This window comes from Lepus europaeus, chromosome 8, assembly GCF_033115175.1.
Source record: "Lepus europaeus isolate LE1 chromosome 8, mLepTim1.pri, whole genome shotgun sequence".
NCBI classification, from domain to species: domain Eukaryota; kingdom Metazoa; phylum Chordata; class Mammalia; order Lagomorpha; family Leporidae; genus Lepus; species Lepus europaeus.
The window spans coordinates 72,112,209-72,129,590 of NC_084834.1; the positions used below are offsets into that span (position 1 = coordinate 72,112,209).

A 17,382-nucleotide genomic window follows, 5' to 3' on the forward strand; every position below is an offset into this window, starting at 1 on the left:
AAAAACTAAGTAAATGTTTTTTAAAATATTTAAAAAATGAGGAGTAACACATTATTACTTTAATGCTAGGAAATGGTTAATTACTCAGTGACCTCTTTTTTGGTCAGAAACAGATTCCAGCCAGGTCTGGTAACTTTAAAAAAGACTCCAAATATCTTAATTTTAACTGAAGACCTTAAAGTCAAATATATAGCAGAGATAAAAATAAGTGCCATATTTTTATATTACCATTATTTGAAGTTCTTTTGAGAAACAAATAAAAATGTTCCTTGGTTAAAATTTCAAAATACAAGCATATGCACATATATCATTTGTGTTTCAAAATCCATAAACGTGATTTCATGGGAAGGCAACTGTATTCCTTATATGGTTTGCTAACAATGTTTCTTTGAAGTAATATTCTGTTTTATATATTTGGCAGTCAGATTTTTATAGTGCAAGGTTTTTCTAGAGACTGAAATTAGGTGAGAAGACTCTAGAATTTTTTATGCAGTTTTATATAAGTCTTGAGCCAATTGAGAAAACTTGGGACAAGCGTATAAAGAGAAGTAGCTTTAACTGGAGAAGTATGATGTACTAAGCTAGTTAAAAAATCTGCCTAAGTGCTTCCAAAACGCCTCCATTAAATTGATCTTATCCTTCCCTTCCTCCCTCCCTCTTCCTCTTCCCCCCTTCCCTACCACCCTTCTTCCCGTATTTGAAATGCAGAGCAAATATGGCACTTCCTTGGCAAGTGATTGATTCCTTTGAATTTCTGCCATCAAGATTTCCATCTCTGGGGACTCCAAGACTCCTTTTCCCTAAGTGCTATAAGTATTTGCTGACTTCCTGTTGAATCTTTTTTTTCCCCAAACTTTTTAAGATATGCAATATGTAAATAAACATTGAAATTTTTGAATTTAGTCTCCGTTGAGTATTTTTTGATAGGAAAGATTTGGCTTAATTTCACAGCAGAAATTTAGAAACATTGAGTTTGACCAGTTCCCATTTCTATGCCTAAAGGAACCCCATGATTTGATTAGCTTTATTTTTGTATATTAAATGTGAAAATCACAGATTTAATCAGCTTCTGGAATTTTTGTGAATGCCGGTGTTCTTACTTTTCATACTCTATTACCCCCCCCCTCCTTTTTTTATAAGCTCACTGCTGCTGGAGACTGCTTTTAGCCAACCTCTGTCCTCTAGTGCCTAGTACTGCTTGTATATATAAGTTGCATTTATTAAGTGATTATTTTGGAAGTCTAAACTCTTTGTCTTCCACTCCCTTCAGTTTCAGCTCCCGTCTTTATGGTGATGATTCCCAGATCTACATAACAAGCCTAGATTTCTGCCCTAGATTCTGCCTATTGAACATCTCTTTAAATGCCTTTGACCCCTCTTGTCCAAAACTGAGCTCCTCTTCCCTTGTGTATCTGCTGCCCTTCCCTTAGTCTTGAATAGTGGAGTTGATTTTCACTTAGCATGCCCACTTAAAGTCTTGAAATCATACCAAACTTCTCTTTACTCACAAAGATAATCTAAATGATTCTTGGTCCTCATTCTTTTATACATGTGCACACACACACTCCTGGATTCTTTCCCTATTCCTATTCTTTTCTTTTTAAAATTTATTTATTTGGGATAGCAACAGAGAGTGAGAGATCTTCCATCTTCTGGTTCACTCCCCCAAATGGCTTTAACAACCAGATGTTGGCCAGGTTGAAATCCATATCTCTCACGTGGGTAGCAAGGGCCCAGGTACTTGGGCCATCCTTCACTGTCTTCCCAGGGATGCTAGCAGGAAGCTGGATCGAAAGTTGGGCAGCTGAGACTGGAACCAGCTCTGTTACAGGCTGCTGGCATCACAAGTGGTGGTGCCGCAATATCATCCCCATTTACCTTATTTCACTGAACTCTTCTAACAGCCTGCTGTCTCTTCTCGATGCCTCTCAGATTGAGCCCTGCTGTCTCCTCTCTGTTGCTGCAGCTCAATTTCATGGTCCCTTGTCTCCTAGGAAGTCAGGAGCCAGGAACTCCATCATCGTTTTCCATGTGCGTTTCAGGAACTGACGCACTTGGACCACTGTTCCTTCCCAGGCGCATTAGCAGTAAGCTGGATTGAAAGCAGAGTAGCCAGGACTTGAACCAGGCATGCCACTATGGGATGTGGTGTCCCAGGAGACAACTTACTGCACCACAGTGCGCACCCCTAGATACTGTCTTAGCTGTCGTAAGTGTGTTTGCCCTGTATGGTAGATGTTGCCCACTACATGCGTTAAGGCTCTGAGAAATTTTATACTGTGCCGGCGATCATACAGCCAGTCTGTTGCAGAACCAGAGTTAGAACTCATTGCTGTTTGGTTCTTTTTTTTTTTTTTTTTTCCCATAAATGAATTTACAAAGTGCAACTTTTGTATTGTTGTGGCTTCCCCCCACAACCTCCCTCATTCCGTGGCCCTCCCCTCTCCCTCCCCCTCTCCCATCCCACCCTTTATCGAGTTTCATTTTCAATTACCTTCATATACTGAAGATCAACTTAGTATATACTAAGCAAGGGTTTCAACAGGCTGCACTCACACAACCGCACAAGGTATAGGGTATTGTTCGACTAGTAGTGTTTTTACGTTTCATAGTAAAACACATTAAGGACAGAGATCCTACGTGGGGAGCATGTACCCAGTGACTCCCATTGTTGATTTAACAATTGGCACTCTTATTTATGACGTCAGCAATCACCCAGATTTCGTTGTTTTTTACTGCTGTATAGTGTGCCATAGAGTACATATCCCATAGTTTCTTTATCCAGTCATCCGTTGATGGACATTTAGGTTGATTCCATGTCTTAGCTATTGTGAATTGAGCTGCAACAAATATCAAGGTGCAAATGGCTCTTTTTTTCTCCCCTTTAACTCCATTTGGGTAAATTCCAAGGAGTGGGATGGCTGGGTCCTGTAGTAGTGCTAGATTCAGGTTTCTGAGGATTCTCCAAACTGTCTTCCATAGTGACTTTACCAGTTCGCATTCCCACCAACAGTGGATTAGGGTACATTTTTCCCCGCATCCTCACCAGCATCTGTTGTTGGTTGATTTCTGTATGTGAGCCATTCTAACCGGGGTGAGGTGAAACCTCATTGTGGTTTTGATCTGCATTTCCCTGATGGCTAGGGATCCTGAGGATTTTTTCATGTGTCTGTTGGCCATTTGGATTTCCTCTTTTGAAAAATGTCTATTTAGGTCCTTGGCCCATTTTTTTATTGGGTTGTTTGTTTTGATTCTGTGGTGTTTTTGATCATTTTATAGATTCTAGTTGTTAATCCTTTATCTGTTGTGTAGTTTGCAAATAACGTCTCCCATTCTGTTGGTTGCCTCTTCACTTTCTTGACTGTTTCCTTTGCTGTAAAGAAACTCTTCAATTTGAGGTAATCCCATTTGTTTATTTTACCTCTGATTACCCGTGCCTCTGGGGTCTTCTCCAGGAATTCTTCGCCTGTTCCAATATCTTGAAGGGTTTCCCCTATGCTCTCGATTAGTTTCATGGTGTCGTGGCGCATCTCTAGTTCTTTGATCCATGTTGAGTGGATTTTTGTATAAAGTGTAAGGTAGGGGTCTTGCTTCATACTTCGACATGTGGACATCCAGTTTTCCCAGCACCATTTGTTGAAGAGGCTGTCCTTGTTCCAGGGGTTGGTTTTAGGTCCTTTGTCGAATATGAGTTGGTTATAGATGTTTGGATTGATCTCCGGTGTTTCTATTCTGTTCCATTGGTCTATCCATCTGTTTTTGTACCAGTACCAGGCTGTTTTGATTATAACTGCCCTGTAGTATGTCTTGAAGTCTGGAATTGTGATGCCTCCGGCCTTGTTTTTATTGTAAAGGATTGCTTTAGCTATTCTCGGTCTCCTGTTTCTCCATATGAATTTCAGCATCGTTTTTTCTAGGTCTGTGAAGAATGCCTTTGGTATTTTGATTGGTATTGCGTTGAATTTGTAAATTGCTTTTGGGAGAATGGACATTTTGATGATATTGATTCTTGCAATCCATGAGCATGGCAGGTTTTTCCATTTTTTTGTGTCATCTTCTATTTCTTTCTTTAGTGTTTTGTAATTTTCATCATAGAGGTCTTTGACATCCTTGGTTAAATTTATTCCAAGGTATTTTATTGTTTTTGTGGCTATTGTGAATGGGATGATCTTAGAAGTTCTTCCTCGGCCCTGGCATTATCTGTGTATACAAAGGCTGTTGATTTCTGAGTGTTGACTTTGTATCCTGCTACTTTACCAAACTCTTCTATGAGTTCCAATAGTCTCTTACAGGAGTTTATCGGGTCCCCTATATATAGTATCATGTCATCAGCAAATAGGGATAGTTTGACTTCCTCCTTTCCCATTTGTATCCCTTTAATTTCTTTTTCTTGCCTGATGGCCCTGGCTAACACTTCTAGGACTGTATTGAATAGCAATGGTGAGAGTGGGCATCCCTGTCTGGTGCCAGTTTTCAATGGAAATGCCTCCAACTTTTCCCCATTCCATATGATGCTGGCCATTGGTTTATCATAGACTGCCTTAATTGTGTTGAGGAATGTTCCTTCTAACCCCAATTTGTTTAGGGTTTTCATCATGAAAGGGTGTTGTATTTTGTCAAATGCTTTCTCTGCATCTATTGAGATAATCATATGATTTTTGTTTCTCAATTTATTAATGTGATGTATTACATTGATTGACTTTCAAATATTGAACCATCCCTGCATACCAGGGATAAATCCCACTTGGTCCGGTTGAATGATCTTTCTGATGTGCAGTTGGATTCGGTTTGCCAGAATTTTGTTGAGTATATTTGCATCTATGTTCATCAGGGAGATAGGTCTGTAGTTTTCTTTCTCTGTTGTGTCTTTTCCGGGCTTAGGAATTAAGGTGATATTGGCTTTGTAGAAAGAATTTGGGAGGGTTCCCTCCCTTCCAATTGTTTTGAATAATTTGAGAAGAACTGGGGTTAGTTGTTCTCTAAATGTCTGGTAAAATTCGGCAGTGAAGCCATCCGGTCCTGGGCTCTTCTTTTTTGGTAGTGCGTTTATTACTGATTCAATTTCTTCCATGGTTATGGGTCTGTTTAAATTTTCTATATCTTCACGGCTCAGTTTAGGAAGGTTGTATGTGTCCAGGAATCTATCCATTTCTTCCAGGTTCCCCAATTTGTTAGCATACATCTCTTTGTAGTGGTTTCTAATGATTCTTTTTACTTCTGTTGTGTCTGTTGTCATATTTCCATTAATATATTTGCTGTTTGGTTCTAAACCCTATGGTTTTCCCACCCATTATATATGCTGCTTCTCACATAGAACCACGTTGTGATAGAGGCAAAGTTCAGAACATGCCTATTTTGTAGGTGAGGAGGCGTGAAACATCTTTGTGAATGTGCCAGCTTCTTTAAGGACAACAGGAGTATAAAGGGAGATACTGTATTTTATGAACATAGTGTCTTTTCTAGTTGTGAAAAGTAGAGAATAACCACTATTGCAACAGCAGAGAAGAAGCTGACTTTTGAAGAAGTAGGTTAATGGACTTATGTGGGATGCTGGTGCCACAGTTAGCTTACTATGCCAACAGTGCCCACGGCACCCTGAATCAAATCTTTGAATTGTGGGTAGCCTTTGTTTTCATGCCCCTTTCTACATTTCATCCAGGGTGCATATCAGGGCTTGCTGGCAGGGTCTATGAAACACCTCCTCAGAATCACCTGGCATGCTTCTTAAACTACATGTTTCTGGCGTCCTCACAGATCCACTGCATCGCATTTGCTGGGGTAGCACCACAAGCAGTTCCTAACACCCAGGAGTCAGCATTAAACTCATTGGCTTACATGATCAAGGGAGAGATCATATTGGGACATTTTCAGTGTTAATGCTGTTTGAGATTATCTCTCCCCCGAAGAGAAAGAAAAACCAAGTATCTGCCTGGGTTATAAATTCATGCAGCAAATGTTAGCATTAATTTTTGTCAGGAAAAAAAAAGTTTGGAGTAGCAGAAGGTTAAGCCACTGTCTGCAGTGTGGCCATCCCATATGTACACTGGTTCGAGTCCTGGCTGCTCCACTTCCTGCTCCCTGCTGATGTGCCTGGGAAAGCAGCAGAGAATGGCCTAAGTGCTTGGGCCTCTGCACCCACATGGAAGAACTCGAAGAAGCTCCTGGCTTCAGCCTGGCCCAGCCTGTCTATTGTGATCATTTGGGAAGTATTTGGGGAGTGAACCAGCAGATGGAAGATTCTCTCTGGCTCTCTCTCCCTCTGTCTCTGCCTCTCTCTAATTCTGACTTTTGAATAAGTAAATAATTTTTTTTAAAAAGGATTATAAGTTATACTGTTTAAGATTAAATATTAAATGTGTTTGGGGTTTAGAAACTTTTTCTTTAACTTCTACTATACTTGATGAGAGTAACTTTTGGTTGCTAAGTTGTCATACTATTAAAGTGTAAACCCATGGCAATTTTGCTCTCCACCAACCCCACATTGGGCCTTGTGTCTGTCTAAGACCTGTGAGTGAAAGCCTCTGTTGGGACAGCCTTGGAGGAGTGGGGACCCTGAAGAGGTGACTGTGCTTTTGACAGAAGTGGGAGGGGGCCTTGGTGGCCACAGAACATAGAAGGACTTTGTAAAATGTGTGGGTCCAAGCCACAGACCAGGGTTTCTGTGGCTGACCTAACACCTGTTCAGGTGACCTGCTGAGACCAAGCTCTGTTCCTAAGGTTATTCTACTCTGTAAGAGGACTGGAAGCCCAGTGCAGCCAGGAAAGAAAGCCTACACTTAACTTCCTTCAGCCAAAAAGAGTTTATTGAGCTGTGTGTATGCCACATCCAACAGTGCACCTTCCACTCATATTCTGAATGCCAGGACTCTAAATGCATAGTACTTGGCTGGGAAAAAAAGTGTCAGTGCTTCCTCCTCTCTGTTCAGAATCTCCAGCAAACCCTTTTAAGTACCTGCTTCAAAGGGTTAAGTCAGACGAATTACAGGGATCAGTCCTGCAGCCATCATATTACCATGATTTTAATGAGTCTGGGCCCTGTTTTTAGACATGTTTCCTCATTTATGATTTTTTTTTTTTTTTGACAGGCAGAGTGGACAGTGAGAGAGAGAGACAGAGAGAAGGGTCTTCCTTTGCCGTTGGTTCACCCTCCAGTGGCCGCCATGGCTGGTGCGCTGCGGCCAGCGCACCACGCTGATCCGATGGCAGAAGCCAGGTGCCTATCCTGGTCTCCCATGGGGTGCAGGGCCCAAGCACTTGAGCCATCCTCCACTGCACTCTGGCCACAGCAGAGAGCTGGCCTGGAAGAGGGGCAGCCGGGACAGAACCGGCGCCCCGACCGGGACTAGAACCCGGTGTGCCGGCACCGCAAGGCGGAGGATTAGCCTAGTGAGCCACGGCGCCGGCCCATTTATGATATTTTTAAATCCACTCAGTGATGGCATGTAAGTGCCAGGTACTAGTCCAAGCTTTTAGGTTGTATCACTTACAAAATAGAAACAATACCAGATCTTGTGGAACTTGCATTGTGTAGGGTCAGTTGAACACAATAAACAAAGATTTTACACAGGTGAACTACAGAATTGAAAGGTAAACTTATTTTGACAAAAAAAAAAATTCATACATAGGGTTTTTTTATATTTACATGAACTTTTTTGAAATCCCTATATGTGTGGGTTTCAGAATACTTTGCACCACAATTAGCTTATCTTTGTGTTCCATTTTTTCCACGAAGTTTTTGAAACTCCCTTGTATGATAGGCAGAAGAGGAAGAACAGGATGAGCAAAGGGTTGGGAGTCAGGTTGGGTTCATGGAAAGAAGTGGTGAACCAGAATTTTAAACTGAGGGGGTCAGGGCAGATGATGTTTGGAAGACAGCAGCTGAGCCAAGGGTCGAAGAGGATCAGGAGTCAGCCCGTGGGGGTCTCTGTGGAAAGAGGACTGGGGCAGAAAACACCCAGACCTGATGTCCTAAAGCAGGAGTGTGCGGCTTGCTTGAGAAACAGCCAGGAGTATGGCTGGTACGGCGGGAGCAGGGGAAGAGCAGGGCCGATGAGGTGCAGCAGGGGCAGGGGGACCTCATGGGCCTGTCAGCCATCGTAAAGACTTGACTTTCTACCCTGGTAGGTGAGGAGCCATTGGAAGATCTAGAGCAGAGAAGTAGATCACTGACTTCTGGGTTGAAGATTGGCGATGCTAGGGAGAGGGCAAGGAGGGAAACCAGAGGATCATTTGTAAGATGACTTCTATAGTAACCCAGTCAACCCCACAGTTACCCAATCAACTTGTAAGAGTTCTTCCTGCCTTGAGGTCGTGTTCTTGGTATAAATTCCTAAGGTGGCACCATAGAAAAAAGTATTTTATAATCAAATAGATTATCACAAAGATTATTCCAAGTATTGCCCCCAGTAGCATATAGGGTTTCTAGTTTTTATCTTTCTAGGGTAAGATATTTTATCATTATTGTTTTCATAATAGATTAGTTTTTTCCTATTTACTTACTAGTCATAGTGTCTTTTATGAAAATTCTGTGTATTTATATGCCTATTTATCTTCTGGATCTTAATTTTTATTTTTATTTATTTTCAAGACAAAGACATGGCCCAGCATTGTGGCGTGCAGCATTAAGCCTCCACCTGTGGGCTCCAGTTCGAGTCCTGGCTGCTCCACTTCCTATCCAGCTCCCTGCTAATGCAGCTTGGAAAGCGGTGAAGGATGGCCCAAGTGCTTGGGCCCCTGTACCCACATGGGAGATCCATCCGTGGCCATTGTAGCTACTTGGGGAGTGAACCAGTGGATAGAAGACCACTCTCTCTAACTGGCTTTCAGATAATTAAATCTTTAATAAATAATAATAAAGGCAAAGACAGAGAAAGAGTTTTCATTCACTGGTTCACTCTCCAAATGTCCGCAAAGGCGAGGGCTGGGCCAGGCCAAAGCCAGGAGCCCAGAACTCAATGCAGGTTCAGCCCGTGGGTACCAGGGACTCAATTACTGGAGTCATCACCTGCTGCCTCAGAGTGCACATTAGCAGGAAGCTGGAATCAGGAGCAGAGGCAGGACCTGAACCCAGGCCCTCTGATGTGGGATAGAGGCATTCCACACAGTGTCCTAACTACTGCACCAGACACCTGTCCCGTGATCTTATTAAATGTTTTTATCAATTTATGTGTCATCCTAAGTTTTAGATGCAAAATTTGGGTCCAAGTTTAAGGACATTAGCTCACCTTTGAAATAGGAATCTAAATCTAGGTCCTGAAAATATATTCATGCTGAGCTAAAGGGGAAGCTGGGTAGAATATATTAATTTTCCTTGTTTTAAGCAGTAGTAACTTTAGGACATCCCTATTAATGGGGCACCTCTTGTTCTCTATTAAAAGTTAAACATGAAAAGAGGTGGGCACTGTTGTGCAGCAGGTAAAGCCATCACTGGGAACACTTGCATCCCTTATGAGAGTGCCTGGGATGAAGCGCTGCCTCTACTTCTGATACAAACTCTTGCTAACATGGCATCCTGAGAGGCAGCAGTTGATGGCTCAAGAACTTGAGCCCCTGCTGCCAAACACAGAGGTGTTCCTGGCTCCTGACTTTGGCCTGCTCCACTGCTGGATGTTGCAGGCATTTGGGAAGTGAACCACTAGATGGAAGATCTCTTTCAAATAAATGTTTTTAAATAATGAAAAAAAAAGTTAAAGTATTCAATAACACTCCAATTTAAAATGGATAAAGTAGGAAACGCACATGGTTTGAAAAGAAATCCTGAAAGAATGACACTGAGTCCTACCCAGTTAAAGCAGCTAAAATCTATGGCTGAGAGGCTTCCGTGGCCTTCTACTAGGAGAACTTGGTAGTTCTTGGTAGAACTGCATCACCATCCTAAAGCAGGAATTTTCTGCAGTTAGAGAGTGGGACACTAAAGCTAGGACATTGAGGCCAGAATGGCATACTCGGGCAGATACAAACAGCTAAGCCCAGTGTGAAATCAGCAATCGGCTTAGCTGTGCTTTGCTATCTAGCCAAAAGCAACGCGGACTAGATAACCATGGGCTCATGAGTCCTGTGCAGGTGACTCCTGTGAGCTTCCTGTGAGTGTTGCAGGAAGTAGGGGACAGCTCAGGCTTTTGATTCCAAGACTACCTCATGCTTTTTCCACGTCATCATGTTGCTGCTTCCATCCTCAAAACCCACCTCAAACAGCCTTTTCTGTTCTGTTCTTCACGTCAAAGTCAGTTATTTTCTCCTCTGTAGAGGTGAATAGCATGATTTATTTATTCCTCCAATATACTGTTGAGTCAGGATTGTTCATGTACCTACTACTGGATTATAAATTCATGGGAGCAGAGATTGATCAGGAAAATTTTTGCATTATTGTTTTACACATTAACATACATTTGTTGAGTGAAGTTGATTCAGCATCCCGGGAAGAAGGCAGATTTTTTTACTTATTCTATTAAGTAAAATGTATTAAGGGTAAGTGGATTCCTGGAAGCCACATCCCCTCCTATCGGTGTTCTATTTCTGCAGGGAGAGGGGTAGCTCTCCATCTGCTCCTAAAGCCCATGTAAGGTCTTTGAAATGTGAGAGTTTATTTTTAGTATCTCCACAAAAGGTTTAATATATCTAAGTACCAGTTTTAGTTTAGTTTAATTTTATATTTTTAAATATTTATTTGTTTTTGAAAGATCCTTTATTTGCTGGTTCACTCCCCAAGTACCCACAACATCCAGGACTGGGCTAAGCTAAGGTTTGAGAGCCAAGAACTCAATCCAGGCCCCCAACTTTGGTAGCAGAGACCCAAGTGCTTGAACCATCATCGCTGCCTCCCAGGGTAAACATTAGCTGGAAACTGGAATTTGGAGCTGAGCTGTGACTCCCAACTCAGGCTCTCCACTGGGGGAGACAGGTGTCCCAAGTGGCAAGTGAAGCGTTCATCACCAGACTAAATACTTTACCTGGAAGTTTATTTTGTTTTTAATGTTAAATGAACCTGATCACTGTTTTCAGAGAACTCCTCATAAACCTTAATTATAACATTTAATAATAAATTTACATTTTAGTTGCATGATTATTATCTCCTAAAACCCTGTTCATCATTGAACTTTTCTAAATTATTTGATTTTTTTGCTATGGAGCCCCCCAAATGAATATTGCTAATATATCTGTAATATCACAACACCAATATCTCTTCCCTTCCTTCTTGCCTTCCTTCTCTCTCTCTGTTTCTCTTTTTCTTTATATCTTTCTCTTTTTTTATACACTTTTCTGAAAGGCAGAATCTAATCACACAGAGAACCATTTTGCTGTAAGTTATAAGCAAAACAACTCAGGAAAAAAAAAAAAATGTGGCCAACATTTAAAATATACCAGACCAAACAAATGCAGGATGAAGATGATAAAGGTAAAAATGTTTACTGAAAAGAAAACGTTTACAATACTTAATAACTGCTACCTCTTTTTTTATGCATTCCAAATCTGATACCTTTTTAAATCAGCCTAAAATATTTTGTGTTTTCTGAAAACAGTGGTTCTTGTCACCCATTTGGGGTTATTTTTCCCAAGTGACTAAATGATATCCAGAAAGTAAGATTCTCTGAGAGGGATCTTAAGATTAACGGTATCCAAGGCATTTTGAGAATTCTTAATACAGAGTCCTCCAATGCCCCAGGGGAAAACCATTTAACTTACTAAGGCTCATCACCACATGTTTACTGCTGCTGCTTTGTAGACTATGAGACAGAAATAAACATATGAAATACTTAACATTAAAAATAGACTCAGGGCACAAAGGCCAGAATTCTTGTTCCAGAGTGGTTTCTTACATGGATTTTGGTGTAATTATTGATAATGACTTCCGTGTTTCAAACTTGACCTCCTGAACTTGAAAGTAGGAGTAATATATTTTGATTTTCAAATTAAAAATACCATGAGAAGCACAGTGAATTAAGACCTGAATAATCTGAAGAAAATGGTAAAACAAGTAATAATATGTAATGGAAAACGAGAAAACCGTAATCCATGTGGATGTGATATAAATAGTTCAGCTGATAAAAGTCAAGAAAAATAGCTTTGACGGGCATCTGTTGCAGTTAAAACGACACTTACTGTATTTCAGGGTATATTTTTCTCATGGAGAAGTTATTTTGGCCTTTTCTTCCCACAATATCAGATGTCATTCCTCTTAGTTCTTATTTCTTTACTTGTTAAGGACAATTTAAAAACTAATCTACTTACAAAGATGTTAGAACTCTTGGTAAGCTCTCAGAGCATCACTCGATTTTTACCAATGCCCACTCCAGCATCTTCTGTCCTCCTGCGCTTCAAAACAAACTACCCCACATATAACTGACATTAGTATTTGTATTGTCTCTAGAAGATAGGTAAGCACTTAAACAGAGTATTTAACTCAGAAATCTGGGGGAAATGCATTAGCTATAGACTGCAAGTTGCTTCCCTAACTCTGAAGGAGGACTTAGAATATGGAAATCTGAGGACTGGAAAGAATTTTGCTTTTAAGAAGAGGAACATAGCATCCACAGGGTTTAATTGCCTGAAGCCACATAGCCTGCAAGGGATGGGAACTGGTTCACAACTAGATCTTTAGGCAAACTTGTTGGGCTTTGTTTTCTTTCATGCTTTCCTGTGCACTTTAGCTTCCTTTAAAAGTAGGGGAAGCTAATTGTTGGCTCCTTATTGCCATATGCCTTAAAGAATAATTGTGTTGTCCTAAGAAATGAATGCTTATATCATTTACTATACTCAGCTGTCAATTTTTTTCCAACTGACCACTATTGTAAATGTTGATAATTTTAACACAAAATGCATTCTTCCTAAGGAGATTTCTTTTTTAGGACAAGCTCCTCGGAAGACTCTCAAACCATAATTTGAGTTCTGCCACTGCCCACCCTTGTAGTATTTTGTGTAAGTGTGACTATAGATTAAAGATCAAATGTTAAGTCCAGGAATGAGGTGTACAGCTTCTCAATATAAAAGATGTTCCTTGTGACTGATTCATAGCAATGTTTCTGTATCTGTCTGTGCTCATCCTCAGGATGCGTCCGTTCAGTGGTTCCCAGTATCCTACACCAGTAGCAGAAATAAAATGAGTGCAAATCTGTGGCTGTCTTTTCCTGCACACTGACATTGGACAATGAACGTGTGTGTCGAGTTAATTTTTCCAGTGTTGAATGCTAATGGTATGTTAGTACTTTGAGCAAATGGGAGGAACATAAACCAACCATTCTACTGAAAGTACTGTCTTTATATTAACATCTGTTTGTGTGGATATTTTCCCATGCTGAAAGACAAAAACTGCAACAAATTAGGTTTGCCACTGCTTATTGCTGTTTTAAAATGTGCATTGAAGGAAAGATTTAAAACGGAGACAGGATTCCAGAGAAAACAGGTGGTGTGGGAGCTGGAATTGATGTTGGCCAACTACTCTGTGGCCAGATCCTTTTTTCTAACTCATTGTCCATTCCATGAAAGCTCTTTGCATTTTATTACAAAGGACCACATTATATGAGAACTGTTAAGAGCTGGACTCAGAGTCAGATACGTGGGATGATAGTGACAAAAAATAAGTTGCTTGTACCTACATGTACATGAAAAAAATATGTGGTTTTAAAATGCAATTTCAAGTTAGATTATTACTTGTTTCTTGGAGAAAAGAGGTACTGTTTATGTGTGGATGGCATTTGGCTTCTTACTCTTTTCCCTACCCTGAAAAGGACTATCTAACACATAAACATATCTGTGCTTGATAGTTGATGTGCGAGTACCCAAATACAGTAACATAGAGAAAGCAGAAGAAACAGTGAATCTTTGTTTTCTCCATAAACAGAAATTTGGATATTGACTTGTAGAGACTATAAGCCTTTGATGACTGGATCAGTGTAAAAATTCTGTTCCTAGGAAAATAATTCACTGAAAAATATTACCTTCCTGTAATTTGTGAAAATTAGAATACAACACTTGACATCAAAGGAAATAATATCAGGTAGGGGTGTCCCTTTGCTCACAGTCTTTAAAGCCAAAAAGTCGTCACAAGAAGGGATAATAGTTATGCCTTCTGTACTGCAACTAAAAACTAACAGGTTATTTGGCAATGTAATCTTCATTCTCTTTGGGATGAATTTTGGAAACCCTGCTGTTCTCATTGATGTTCTAAACTAATATGCTGTATTTTTCAGTTTTGAAATTAAAATTTTTAATATAGAATGTAGGCAAAAAGGGTATTACATCAAGAACCCAATGGCCCGAAGAATATTAGCTGAGTGGCCGTGGCAAGAAGTCACATTAAAAGGATCACATGCATCAGTGATCATGAGCTCACCCTTTAAACTGAGTTGCCCTGTAATTATATCAAGTGTACTGTTCCCACCTGCCAGCCATTGGAGGGTTAAGGGAAACACAACCCCACATTTGCATTTGTTTCTTTCCTTGTTCCTAGCATGGGATGGTGGCAGCCATGGACTGGAAGCACTCCAGTGATGAACAAAAATAGCCTTTTGTTTGATGCACATAAAGTTAGTTATTAAAATAATTCTTCCCCAAAAGTCAAATATGTGATTTATTAATATGATAAGGAAAAAGTTGAAGTTTTAAAATTGTGTTACCTTACTGGTCTGTTTCTGAATAACAAATTACCACAAAACTCAATTGCTTAGAACAATACACGGTGGGTAGGAGTTTTGTATAGCAGTTAAGATGTGGCTTGGGACATCCCATACCAGAGTCCCTGGATTCAAGTCCCAGCTCTGCTCCTATTTGCAGTTTCCTGCTAAAGTGCACCTTTGGAAGCAGCAAGTGATGGCTTAATTACTTGGGTCCTTGCCACCCACATGGAGGACCTGAATTGAATCCCCAGCTCCTGGCTTCAATTCAATCCCCAGCCCCTGACAGTTGCAATATTTGGAGAGAGAATCAGTGAATCAGAAATTTCTCTTCCTCTCTCTCTCTCTCTCTCTCTCCTTCCCTCCCTTTCTCCCTCCCCTTTCAAATAAGTTAATTAAATCAGATTGTTTGAAATGAAACAGCATACATTATTATCTCATAGTTTCTGTGGATCAAGACTCCAAGGAGGGCTTAACTGAGTCCTCTATTTGGGGGAAGATTTGCTTCCAAGGTCACATAGTGGTTAGGAGGATGCAGTTCTTGCTCATCGCCTTGCCACCAGGCCCTCTCCAACATGGCAGCTTGTTTCATCAAAGTGTACAAGATGAGAAGGAAACGGAGTCTGCTAGCAAGATGGCAGTCACAATCATTTGTAACTCAATTGTGGAAGTGACTTCCTATCACCGTTGCTGTATTCTGTTGATTGGAAGCAAATGCTGGGTTCAGTGTACACTCAAGGGAAGGTATTAAACCAAGGAGTGGGTGTCAGGAAGCAAGGATCACAAGGATCTCTGGCGACTGGATCACTGAAGTATCCCTGCTGTAACTACCATTCATAACCAGTGGAAACGCAGCAGAGACCAGCAGAAGGTTGAGTGTGAAGGGAGATAAGCATTACCATGTTCCAAGGAAAATTGAGCAATGGCAGAGCATTTTGTGAAGTTGGCCAAAGCCAACTTCCTAGGAATAGCCTTAAGGGAAAGAGCATCCAGTCAAGGAAAATATACTAGATTCAAAACATAGGGGCAACCCCAGGTAGTTATATCCATCTAAGGCATTTTATGCTTTGGGACTTTTGTGACTTATGAAAAATGCAGAAGATAGATGAATAATGATCTAAGAGGAAAACAGAACAAGCTAATATATTTAATTACTTTAAAAACAATAAATTATTAAAGATCTTAACATAAAACTGTCAGGGTTCTTCTCTCTTTCTCTGCCTTTCAAGTAAATAAATAAAATCCTTTAAAAAAAATTAAACTGATAAAGATTGAGTCTGGCTTCCAGATTCCCAGGGAAATTGCATAACTCTAAAAGCTATAGGGGAATTATAGTGCCAGGAGTGTCTATAAGGATATACAGGAGATTGGGAGGGATTTGTAGGATTTGAAGTTTCAGGGAAATTAGGTAGCAAAAAATTTTGAGAAGCAATGAGATAGCATAGTAGATTGTTAAAAGCTTTAGTTGTGGGGGAAATATTGCATCACAGTGGGCTAAGAAGCCACTTGGGATGCCTGAACCCCATATCAGATTACCTAAGGTTGAGTTCTACTTCTGCTTCTGATCCAAATCCCTGCTAATACACCTGTTAGGCAGCAGATGATGGCCCAGATACTTGGGTTGATGTCACTCTTGGTGACCCAGGTGGAGATCCTAGCTCATGGCTGCTCATTCCTGCTGTTGTGGGCATTTGGGAAGTTAACCTGTGGATACAAGCTGCCTTTCTCTTTTTCTCTCTCCTTTTCAAATAGTAGTTAAGTAAGTAAATAAATAAATAGTTCATTCTCTCTCTCTCTCTCTCTCTCTCTCTCTCTCTCTCTCTCTCTCCCCTGAAGATGAATAGACTTAACTTTGCTTCCTAGTGCCGTGAGTTAGTACTTATGTGATCATGGGAAAGTTACTTAATTTTTTTGAGCCATAGTTTTATTTGTAAATTGGCTTCACCAATAGTATCTACCTTGGGGGTTTGTTTTGAGAATTAAATGAGATGACATCTGTACCATTTGGAGGCATACAGTAAATGTTCACTAAATACTACTTTACAAGTTGATAACTTCACAAAGAGGAGAAAGAAAGATATTAGTGAGGCAGGATGATTCAAGATTTAGCCAAGGATGACGAGGGAATAATTCTCAAATAAAGGTAGGAGTGAGGGTGGCAGGTTGTTTGCATGGGAGATTATGAGGTAAGTTTCTGGCTTGTGAAATTTGAGGTGGCAAGGCTGGCACTGTGGTATAGGCGGGTAAAGCCACCGCTTGCAGTGTCGGCATCCCATATCGGTGCCAGTTCGAGACCCAGCTGCTGTACTTCTGATCCAGCTCTCTGCTATGGCCTGGGAAAGCAATGGAAGGTGGCCCAAGTCCTTGGGCCCCTGCACCCACATGGGAGACCTGGAAGAAACTCCTGGCTCCTGGCTTCAGATCAGTGCAGCTCCGGCCATTATGGTGAATTGAGGAGTGAACCAGCAGATGGAAGACCTCTCTCTCTCTCTCTCCTTCTCTCTCTGTGTAACTCTGACTTTCAAATAAATAAATGTTTTTTAAAAAATTGAGGTGGCAGCATGTGACAGTATTCAAAAAATTATTTGTGTGATCAGGTGGGGGTTAAGTCTGGAGGTAACAATACCAAATCCCATGTTCTTATGATCTCTTAGCCATAACTCCTTCCCCTGGACTCTTCCCCTAGCCCAAACTGATTTTACTCAAATTAAGCCTAAACTAAGCCGGTTGATATCCTCTCCTAGAAATCTGGAACTTGGGCCAATTCATTACA

The 17,382-nt window shown here is 40.7% G+C and overlaps 1 protein-coding gene across 6 annotated transcripts in view; it reads left to right on the forward strand.

The window, feature by feature from the left end:
* Positions 1-17,382, forward strand: part of PPA2 (inorganic pyrophosphatase 2) — a 229,728-nt gene that overhangs the window by 117,061 nt on the left and 95,285 nt on the right. For 2 of the 6 annotated variants that reach the window (XM_062199793.1, XM_062199794.1), the window contains exon 12: positions 709-898. The exons of 2 other annotated variants lie outside the window; for them this stretch is intronic. In XM_062199793.1, the coding sequence (XP_062055777.1) occupies positions 709-737 (29 nt within the window). In that variant the 3' untranslated portion in view covers positions 738-898. Of the gene's footprint in view, positions 1-708; positions 899-8,587; positions 8,763-12,845; positions 12,971-17,382 lie in introns of those variants that run through there. 2 more of the 6 variants (XM_062199790.1, XM_062199792.1) reach the window with 2 other exon arrangements.